The sequence below is a fragment of the Oncorhynchus nerka genome, unplaced genomic scaffold, assembly GCF_034236695.1.
Source record: "Oncorhynchus nerka isolate Pitt River unplaced genomic scaffold, Oner_Uvic_2.0 unplaced_scaffold_922, whole genome shotgun sequence".
In the NCBI taxonomy this organism is placed as follows: Eukaryota; Metazoa; Chordata; class Actinopteri; order Salmoniformes; family Salmonidae; genus Oncorhynchus; species Oncorhynchus nerka.
In genome coordinates this window covers 257,508-269,775 of record NW_027040382.1, presented here as the reverse complement: position 1 = coordinate 269,775, position 12,268 = coordinate 257,508, and the positions used below count along the sequence as shown (strand labels likewise).

General features: G+C 45.6%; 1 protein-coding gene across 1 annotated transcript in view; it reads left to right on the top strand.

Annotated features, from left to right (window-relative positions):
* Positions 1–5,406: 5,406 nt before the first annotated feature.
* LOC135570696 (mucin-5AC-like) overlaps positions 5,407–12,268 on the top strand; it is a gene marked incomplete at its 5' end in the record, with an annotated part of 42,479 nt that continues 35,617 nt past the window's right edge. Inside the window, one exon of the mRNA XM_065016651.1 lies at positions 5,407–5,604. Within this exon, the coding sequence (XP_064872723.1) occupies positions 5,407–5,604 (198 nt within the window). The remainder of the gene's footprint in view (positions 5,605–12,268) is intronic.

The window sequence follows — 12,268 nt, the reverse complement described above, 5'->3', positions numbered from 1 at the left end:
CACCCCTCTGTCTCTCTATACCCTATAGTGGTAATGACTCTCACCCTCTGTCTCTCTAAACTCCTATCACGGTAATGACCTCACCTCACCTCTGTCTCTCTATACCCTATACGTAATGACCTCACCCTCTGTCTCTCTAAACCCTATACGGTAATGACCTCACCCTCTGTCTCTCTAAACCCTATATGGTAATGACTCTCACCCTCTGTCTCTCTAAACCCTATATGGTAATGACCCTACCCTCTGTCTCTCTAAACCCTATACGGGTAATGACCTCACCCTCTGTCTCTCTAAACCCTATACGGTAATGACTCACCCTCACTCTCTGTCTCTCTAAACCCTATACTGTATGACCTCACCCTCCTCTGTCTCTCTATACCCTATACGAATGACTCCTCACCCTCTGTCTCTCTATACCCTTTTCATAGACGTTAACAGAGGGCCTGTAATTTCTCCGAACTCTAACGGCCGACACTGGAGGCAGAGCAATCTCCTGCCTGAATAACAACCTAATTAAATTGTGCTGAAATCCCTAGACAGCATCAAAGTGAGATTAGAGACAGATAAAGAGAGCCCCCTGTTCTCCCCTCTTCCTGTGACAGAGGGTAACCCAGGGGGGTAACCAGGGGTAACCAGGGTAACCAGGGGGGAACACCTGGGAGGAAGGCGACAGAACAGCGCAGAGCGGAGGCTGTTCTCTAGCCTGTTGAAACTCAGTCAGCCTGGGAACATATCACTGCACACACACACACACACACACACACAGACACACACACACACACACACAGACGCACACACAGACAGACACACACACACACACACACACACACACACACACACACACACATGCAGACACACACACACACACACACACAGACAGACAGAGACACAGACACACACACACACACACACAGACAGACACACAGGACACACACACACACACACAGACAGACACACAGACACACACACACACACACAGACACACACACACAGACAGCACACACAGACACACAGACACACACAGAGACACACAGACACACACACACACACACACAGACACACACAGACAGACAGACAGACAGACAGACAGACAGACAGCTGGTCTTGTCATTGGTTACTAGAGTAGACTGTCCTCCAGGAACCAAGGCTTTATTTAGGCACAATAGTCACCGGCCTGCCTCCCTCTCGACCGCCTAGCGCCCGTCTGCCATTGCTCTGTGTGCTCTGGCTACTGCACACGCTTCAGAGAGGGAGGGGGAGGTAGGGAGAGAGGGGGAGGGGTCACCTGCCTGTCACCGGGAGGAGGGCGGAGAGAGAGGGAGGGGGGGGAGAACCCGTGACAGAATACCTGACCACTGTGACTGACCCAAACTCAAGCTTTGACTATGTACAGACTCAGTGAGCATAGCCTTGCTATTGAGAAAGGCCGCCGTAGGCAGACATGGCTCTCAAGAGAAGACAGGCTATGTGCTCACTGCCCACAAAATGAGGTGGAAACTGAGCTGCACTTCCTAACCTCCTGCCCAATGTATGACCATATTAGAGAAACATATTTCCCTCAGATTACACAGAGATCCACAAAGAATTAGAAAACAAACCCAATGTGACCTGTTGCCACAAGAAAAGGGCAACCAGTGAAGAACAAACAAAATACATCCCTTTTGCACATCGTTACAACACTGTGTATATATATATATATATATAATATGACATTTATAATGTCTTTATTCTTTTGGTTTGTTTACTGTTCATTTTAATGTTTATTTCACTTTCTTTGCCATAGTTAACATGTATTTCCCAATAAAGATTAGAGAGAGAGCCCCCCCATTAGAGAGAGAGACCCCCCATTAGAGAGACCCCCATTAGAGAGAGACCCCCCATTAGAGAGACCCCCCCATTAGAGAGAGACCCCATTAGAGAGAGGAGACCCCCATTAGAGAGAGACCCCCATAGAGAGAGAGACCCCCCCATTAGAGAGAGACCCCATTAGAGAGACCCCCATTAGAGAGAGAGACCCCCCCATTAGAGACCCCCCATTAGAGAGAGACCCCCATTAGAGAGAGGACCCCCCATTAGAGAGAGAGAGACCCTCCCCATTAGAGACCCCCCCATTAGAGAGAGACCCCCCATTAGAGAGAGACCCCATTAGAGAGAGACCCCCCATTAGAGAGACCCCCATTAGAGAGACCGCCCCCATTAGAGAGAGAGACTCCCCCATTGAGAGACCCCCCCATTAGAGAGAGACCCCCATTAGAGAGAGACCCCCATTAGAGAGAGAGACCCCCCATTAGAGAGAGAGACCCCCCCATTAGAGAGAGAAATTCCCATTAGAGAGAGAGCCCATTAGAGAGACCCCCCATTAGAGAGACCCCCCCATTAGAGAGAGACCCCATTAGAGAGAGACCCCCCCATTAGAGAGAGACCCCCATTAGAGAGACCCCCATTAGAGAGAGACCCCCATTAGAGAGAGAGACCCCCATTAGAGAGAGAGACCCCCATTAGAGAGAGAGACCTCCCCATTAGAGAGAGAGACCCCCATTAGAGAGAGAGACCCCCACCATTAGAGAGAGACCCCCCATTAGGGAGAGAGACCCCCCATTAGAGAGAGACCCCCACCATTAGAGAGAGACTTCCCATTAGAGAGAGAGACCCCCCCCATTAGAGAGACCCCCACATTAGAGAGAGACCCCCCATTAGAGAGAGGCCCCCCATTAGAGAGAGAGACTCCCCCATTAGAGAGCCCATTAGAGAGAGACCTCTCTATTAGAGAGAGACCCCCCATTAGAGAGAGAGACCCCCCCATTAGAGAGAGACTCTACCCATTAGAGAGAGAGACCCCCACATTAGAGAGAGAGACCATTAGAGAGACCCCCCATTAGAGAGAGAGACCCCCCATTAGAGAGACTTCCCCATTAGAGAGAGACTCCATTAGAGAGAGAGACTTCCATTAGAGAGAGAGACCCCCATTAGAGAGAGACCCCATTAGAGAGAGAGACCCCCCATTAGAGACCCCCAGAGAGAGACCCCCCATTAGAGAGAGACCCCCCATTAGAGAGAGAGACCCCCATTAGAGAGACCCCCCATTAGAGAGAGACCCCCATTGAGAGAGAGAGACCCCCATTAGAGAGACCCCCCCCATTAGAGAGAGCCCCCCCCCTCTTGGCTGGTTTAAATCAGTAAAGCTGTTGTGAAACACATTCCCTCAGGGAGGATCTGATTGGTTATTAATTGAACTAAAGGTTAACCTGGGGAGACAGGACAAGTAGAGGAGTAATCTGATAGCAGAGCAGAGTGGGCCAAGGGCTGTGCTTCAAATGGCACCCTATTCCTACACATAGTGCACTACTTTAGACCAGAGCCCAATGACACCCTCTTCCCTATATATAGTGCACTACTTTAGACCAGAGCCCTATGGCACCCTCTTCCCTATATATAGTGCACTACTTTAGACCAGAGCCCAATGGCACCCTATTGCCTATATATAGTGCACTACTTTAGCCCAGAGCCCAATGACACCCTCTTCCCTATATATAGTGCACTACTTTAGACCAGAGCCCAATGACACCCTCTTCCCTATATATAGTGCACTACTTTAGACCAGAGCCCCAATGGCACCCTGTTCTGAGTCCTTTTAAAGTCGAGTCGTTTCGCTGACTGTCCCTCAGAACTAGTGTTCTGCTTTCTGTTGTCTTAGAGGGAAATGTGGAGTCTTTCTACCTAATGATGAAAACACTGTTGAAGGTTATGGTCTTGTGTTGGAACCAACCTTGTGTATGTAACCCTCCTCTCTCATCTCTCCTCTCTCATCCTCTCCTCTCTCATCCTCTCCTCTCTCCTATCCTCTCTCTCTTCTCTCATCCTCTCCTCTCTCATCCTCTCCTCTCCTTTTCTCCCTATCCTCTCTTCTCTTCTCTCCTCTCTCTCATCCTCTCTTCTTTTCTCTCATCTCTCTCCTCTCTCATCTCTCCTATCTCTTCTCCTATCCTCTTCTCTCTCTCTTCTCTCTATCTCCTCTCATCCTCTCTCTCTCCTATCATCTCCTCTCTCATCTATCCTCTCTCATCCTCTCCTCTCTTCTCCTCTCTCATCCTCTCCTCTCATCCTCTCTTCTCCTCTCTTCTCCTCTCTCATCCTCTCTCTCTCTCCTCTCTCCTCTCCTGCCCTCTCTCCTCTCCTCTCCCTCTCCTCCTCTCTCCTCTCCTGCCCTCCCCCTCTCCTCTCCTCTCTCCTCCTCTCCTCTCCTGCCCTCCCCTCTCCTCTCTCTCTCCTCCTCTCCTCTCTCCTCCTCTCCTCTCCTGCCCTCCCTCTCCTCTCCTCCTCTCCTCTCATCCTCTCCTCCTCTCCTCTCCTCAGGACTCTGAATCTCTGGACAGTTGTATCCAGAACACCCTCTCATCCTCTCTCCTCCTCCCCTCTCCCTCTCTCTCCTCTCCCTCTCCTCTCTCCTCCTCTCTCTCTCATCCTCTCCTCCTCTCCTCTCTCCTCTCCTCCCTCTCTCTCCTCTCATCCTCTCCTCTCATCCTCTCCTCCTCTCTCTCTCCTCAGGACTCTGAATCTCTGGACAGTTGTATCCAGAACACCCTCTCATCCTCCTCCTCCTCCTCTCTCCTCCTCTCTCCTCTCATCCTCTCCTCTCTCCTCTCTCTCCTCTCATCCTCTCCTCCTCTCCTCTCCTCCTCTCCTCTCCTCCTCTCCTCTCATCCTCTCCTTTCATCCTCTCCTCCTCTCTCTCCTCAGGACTCTGAATCTCTGGACAGTTGTATCCAGAACACCCTCTCATCCTCTCCTCCTCTCCTCCTCTCATCCCTCTCCTCCTCTCTCCTCCCTCCTCTCCTCTCATCCTCTCCTCCTCTCCTCAGGACTCTGAATCTCTGGACAGTTGTATCCAGAGCACCCTCTCATCCTCTCCTCCTCTCCTCTCATCCTCTCATCATCTCCTCCTCTCCTCTCTCCTCCTCTCCTCTCATCCTCTCCTCCTCTCCTCCTCTCCTCTCTCCTCTCTCCTCAGGACTCTGAATCTCTGGACAGTTGTATCCAGAACACCCTCTCATCCTCTCCTCCTCTCCTCTCCTCTCATCCTCTCCTCCTCTCCTCTCTCCTCAGGACTCGAATCTCTGGACAGTTGTATCCAGAACACCCTCTCATCCTCTCCTCTCCTCCTCTCCTCTCTCCTCTCCTCCTCTCATCTCCTCCTCTCCTCCTCTCCTCTCCTCCTCTCCTCTCCTCTCTCCTCCCCTCTCTCCTCAGGACTCTGAATCTCTGGACAGTTGTATCCAGAACACCCTCTCATCCTCTCCTCCTCTCCTCTCATCCTCTCCTCCTCTCCTCTCTCCTCAGGACTCTGAATCTCTGGACAGTTTTATCCAGAACACCCTCTCATCCTCTCCTCCTCTCCTCTCTCCTCAGGACTCTGAATCTCTGGACAGTTGTATCCAGAACACCCTCTCAGCCCTCTACCCTCCCTTTGATGCCACAGCCTCCACGGTGCTGTGTCAGGTATTTGATGTGGTGGAGACCAGCTACAGAGGAGACGGATTAAGATACCTTATTGACTTCCTGGTCCCTGCCAAACACATCCTGCAGACCATCCAGCAACATGCCTGTGTGAGTAGCTACTACGTTATACTATAGATACCTTATACTACTACTACGTTATACTATAGATACCTTATACTACTACTACTGCTACTACTACTACGTTATACTATAGATACCTTATACTACTACTACTGCTACTACTACTACGTTATACTATAGTTACCTTATACTACTACTACTACGTTATACTATAGATACCTTATACTACTACTACTACTACTACGTTATACTATAGATACCTCATACTACTACTGCTACTACTACGTTATACTATAGATACCTTATACTATTACTACTACGTTATACTATAGATACCTTATACTACTACTACTACGTTATACTATAGTTACCTTATACTACTACTACTACTACTATGTTATACTATAGTTACCTTATACTACTACTACTGCTACTACTACTACGTTATACTATAGATACCTTATACTACTACTACTACGTTATACTATAGTTACCTTATACTACTACTACTGCTACTACTACTACGTTATACTATAGATACCTTATACTACTACTACTACTACGTTATACTATAGATACCTTATACTACTACTACTACGTTATACTATAGTTACCTTATACTACTACTACTACGTTATACTATAGTTACCTTATACTACTACTACTACTACGTTATACTATAGTTACCTTATACTACTACTACTACGTTATACTATAGTTACCTTATACTACTACTACTGCTACTACTACTACGTTATACTATAGATACCTTATACTGATACTACTGACCATCCAGCAACATGCCTATGTGAGTAGCTACTACGTTATACTATAGTTACCTTATACTACTACTACTACGTTATACTATAGATACCTTATACTACTACTACTACGACTATGTTATACTATATATAGTTACCTTATACTACTACTACTACGCTATACTATAGTAACCTTTATACCACTACTACTACGACTACGTTTATACTATATATAGTTACCTTATACTACTACTACTACTACTACATTATACTATAGTTACCTTATACTACTACTACTACTACTACGTTATACTATAGTTACCTTATACTACTACTGACCATCCAGCAACATGCCTGTGTGAGTAGCTACTACGTTATACTATAGATACCTTATACTACTACTGCTACTACTACGTTATACTATAGATACCTTATACTACTACTACTACTACTACGTTATACTATAGATACCTTATACTACTACTGCTACTACTACGTTATACTATAGATACCTTATACTACTACTACTACGCTATACTATAGATACCTTATACTACTACTGCTACTACTACTACGTTATACTATAGTTACCTTATACTACTACTACTACGTTATACTATAGATACCTTATACTACTACTGCTACTACGACTATGTTATACTATAGTTACCTTATACTACTACTACTACGTTATACTATAGTTACCTTATACTACTACTGACCATCCAGCAACATGCCTGTGTGAGTAGCTACTACGTTATACTATAGATACCTTATACTACTACTGCTACTACTACTACGTTATACTATAGTTACCTTATACTACTACTACTACGTTATACTATAGATACCTTATACTACTACTGCTACTACGACTATGTTATACTATAGTTACCTTATACTACTACTACTACGTTATACTATAGATACCTTATACTACTACTGCTACTACTACGTTATACTATAGATACCTTATACTACTACTACTACGTTATACTATAGATACCTTATACTGATACTACTACTACTACGTTATACTATAGATACCTTATACTACTACTGCTACTACTACGTTATACTATAGATACCTTATACTGATACTACTACTACTACGTTATACTATAGATACCTTATACTACTACTGCTACTACTACGTTATACTATAGATACCTTATACTACTACTGACCATCCAGCAACATGCCTGTGTGAGTAGCTACTACGTTATACTATAGTTACCTTATACTACTACTACTACTACTACGTTATACTGTAGATACCTTATACTACTACTACTACGTTATACTATAGATACCTTATACTACTACTACTACATTATACTATAGTTACCTTAAACTACTACTACTACTACGTTATACTATAGTTACTACCACTACTGCTATACTACTACTGATACTACTACTATACTACTACTGATACTGCTGCTACTACTGTTACTACTACTACTACTACTACTACTACTACTACTATACTACTACTGGTATTACTAGTACTGCTACTCCTAATACCATTACTACTACTACTACTACTACTACTACTACTACTGGTACTACTACTGGTACTACTACTACTACTACTACTACTGGTACTACTACTACTACTACTACTACTACCTACTGGTACTACTACTACTACTACTACTACTACTGGTACTACTACTACTACTACTACTACTACTACTACTACTGGTACTACTACTACTGGTACTACTACTACTACTACTACTACTACTACTACTACTGGTATTACTAGTACTACTGGTACTACTACTACTACTACTACTACTACTACTACTACTGGTACTACTACTACTACTACTACTACTACTACTACTACTACTACTACTACTACTGGTACTACTACTACTACTACTACTACTACTACTACTACTACTGGTACTACTACTACTGGTACTACTACTACTACTACTACTACACTGCTACTATACTATATAGGAGGGAGGGGGCGGCTGATGAAACCCAGCTCTAACTCCTGGTGTTGTTGTGGTCCTGCTGCTGCTGTTGAGTTGGGTCAGGGAGGGAGGGGGAGGGGGGGGGAGGGGGAGGGAGGGAGGGCGAGAAGAGGGGAGGGAGGGGGGGAAGGTAAAGAGAGGAATGTGGAGGTTGGTTTTCTTTCTCTCTTTAAATGAACACACCTAGTCTATTCAGGCCTCCAGTCTTCCCAGGTCATATAATATGACACCTTCCTCCCCAGAGAGAATAGGCTGTGCCTCCAATGCCACCCTGTTCAGTGCCCTGGTCAACAGTAGTGCATTGGGAAAGTATTCAGACCCTTTGACCTCTTCCACATTGTGTTAGGGTACAGCCTAGGGTACAGTGTTAGGGTACAGCCTTATTCTAAAATTGATTAAATACTTTTTTTCCCGTCATCTGTTTATACACAATACTCCATAATGACAAATCAAAAACAGGTTTTTAGAAATGTTTGCAAATGACAACACACCAGGAGTTCTGTATTGGTGTTCCATTCTGACAACACACCAGGAGTTCTGTATTGGTGTTCCATTCTGACAACACACCAGGAGTTCTGTATTGGTGTTGTGTTCCATTCTGACAACACACCAGGAGTTCTGTATTGGTGTAGTGTTCCATTCTGACAACACACCAGGAGTTCTGTATTGGTGTTCCATTCTGACAACACACCAGGAGTTCTGTATTGGTGTTGTGTTCCATTCTGACAACACACCAGGAGTTCTGTATTGGTGTTCCATTCTGACAACACACCAGGAGTTCTGTATTGGTGTGGTGTTGTGTTCCATTCTGACAACACACCAGGAGTTCTGTATTGGTGTTGTGTTCCATTCTGACAACACACCAGGAGTTATGTATTGGTGTTGTGTTCCATTCTGACAACACACCAGGAGTTCTGTATTGGTGTAGTGTTCCATTCTGACAACACACCAGGAGTTCTGTATTGGTGTTGTGTTCCATTCTGACAACACACCAGGAGTTATGTATTGGTGTTGTGTTCCATTCTGACAACACACCAGGAGTTCTGTATTGGTGTTCCATTCTGACAACACACCAGGAGTTCTGTATTGGTGTTGTGTTCCATTCTGACAACACACCAGGAGTTCTGTATTGGTGTTCCATTCTGACAACACACCAGGAGTTCTGTATTGGTGTTCCATTCTGACAACACACCAGGAGTTCTGTATTGGTGTTCCATTCTGACAACACACCAGGAGTTCTGTATTGGTGTTGTGTTCCATTCTGACAACACACCAGGAGTTCTGTATTGGTGTTCCATTCTGACAACACACCAGGAGTTCTGTATTGGTGTTGTGTTCCATTCTGACAACACACCAGGAGTTCTGTATTGGTGTTCCATTCTGACAACACACCAGGAGTTCTGTATTGGTGTTGTGTTCCATTCTGACAACACACCAGGAGTTCTGTATTGGTGTTGTGTTCCATTCTGACAACACACCAGGAGTTCTGTATTGGTGTTGTGTCCATTCTGACAACACACCAGGAGTTCTGTATTGGTGTTGTGTTCCATTCTGACAACATACCAGGAGTTCTGTATTGGTGTTGTGTTCCATTCTGACAACACACCAGGAGTTCTGTACTGGTGTTGTGTTCCATTCTGACAACACACCAGGAGTTCTGTATTGGTGTGGTGTTCCATTCTGACAACACACCAGGAGTTCTGTATTGGTGTTGTGTTCCATTCTGACAACACACCAGGAGTTCTGTATTGGTGTTGTGTTCCATTCTGACAACACACCAGGAGTTCTGTATTGGTGTTGTGTTCCATTCTGACAACACACCAGGAGTTCTGTATTGGTGTTGTGTTCCATTCTGACAACACACCAGGAGTTCTGTATTGGTGTAGTGTTCCATTCTGACAACACACCAGGAGTTCTGTATTGGTGTTCCATTCTGACAACACACCAGGAGTTCTGTACTGATGTTGTGTTCCATTCTGACAACACACCAGGAGTTCTGTATTGGTGTTGTGTTCCATTCTGACAACACACCAGGAGTTCTGTATTGGTGTAGTGTTCCATTCTGACAACACACCAGGAGTTCTGTATTGGTGTTGTGTTCCATTCTGACAACACACCAGGAGTTCCGTATTGGTGTAGTGTTCCATTCTGACAACACACCAGGAGTTCTGTATTGGTGTTCCATTCTGACAACACACCAGGAGTTCTGTATTGGTGTTCCATTCTGACAACACACCAGGAGTTCTGTATTGGTGTTCCATTCTGACAACACACCAGGAGTTCTGTATTGGTGTTGTGTTCCATTCTGACAACACACCAGGAGTTCTGTATTGGTGTTGTGTTCCATTCTGACAACACACCAGGAGTTCTGTATTGGTGTAGTGTTCCATTCTGACAACACACCGGGAGTTCTGTATTGGTGTTCCATTCTGACAACACACCAGGAGTTCTGTATTGGTGTTCCATTCTGACAACACACCAGGAGTTCTGTATTGGTGTTCCATTCTGACAACACACCAGGAGTTCTGTATTGGTGTTCCATTCTGACAACACACCAGGAGTAGCCTAGTGGTTAGAGCATTGGACTAGTAGCCGGAAGGTTGCAAGGTCAAACCCCCGAGCTGACAAGGTACAAATCTGTCGTTCTGCCCCTGAACAGGCAGTTAGCCCACTGTTCCCAGGCCGTCATTGAAAATAAGAATTTGTTCTTAATAACTGACTTGCCTGGTTAAATGAAGGTAACATTTTTTTAAATAAAAAATCACAGGCATGACCGGACAAGACCAGGCCGAGAGCGGCGTAATGAGAGGGAATGGCTCACCACCTGGATGAGTAGTAAGACATGGGAGAAAACACCTCGTTTAGGTAACTCAGAGCAACCAGGAGGAGACACCTGGTTTAGAGAGCAGAGACAGGAGAGCACCTCTATTAGTGACTCAGGAGGAAACACCTGGTTTAGGTGACTCAGAGCAATAGAGACAGGAGAGCACCTCTATTAGTGACTCAGGAGGAGACACCTGGTTTAGGTGACTCAGAGCAATAGAGACAGGGAGAGCACCTCTATTAGTGACTCAGGAGGAGACACCTGGTTTAGGTGACTCAGAGCAATAGAGACAGGGAGAGCACCTCTATTAGTGACTCAGGAGGAGACACCTGGTTTAGGTGACTCAGAGCAATAGAGACAGGGAGAGCACCTCTATTAGTGACTCAGGAGGAGACACCTGGTTTAGGTGACTCAGAGCAATAGAGACAGGGAGAGCACCTCTATTAGTGACTCAGGAGGAGACACCTGGTTTAGGTGACTCAGAGCAATAGAGACAGGGAGAGCACCTCTATTAGTGACTCAGGAGGAGACACCTGGTTTAGGTGACTCAGAGCAATAGAGACAGGGAGAGCACCTCTATTAGTGACTCAGGAGGAGACACCTGGTTTAGGTGACTCAGAGCAATAGAGACAGTGAGAGACACCTGGTTTAGGTGACTCTATTAGTGACTCAGGAGGAGACACCTGGTTTAGGTGACTCAGAGCAATAGAGACAGGGAGAGCACCTCTATTAGTGACTCAGGGGAGACACCTGGTTTAGGTGACTCAGAGCAATAGAGACAGGGAGAGCACCTCTATTAGTGACTCAGGAGGAGACACCTGGTTTAGGTGACTCAGAGCAATAGAGACAGGGAGAGCACCTCTATTAGTGACTCAGGAGGAGACACCTGGTTTAGGTGACTCAGAGCAATAGAGACAGGAGAGCACCTCTATTAGTGACTCAGGAGGAGACACCTGGTTTAGGTGACTCAGAGCAATAGAGACAGGGAGAGCACCTCTATTAGTGACTCAGGAGGAGACACCTGGTTTAGGTGACTCAGAGCAATAGAGACAGGGAGAGCACCTCTATTAGTGACTCAGGAGGAGACACCTGGTTTAGGTGACTCAGAGCAATAG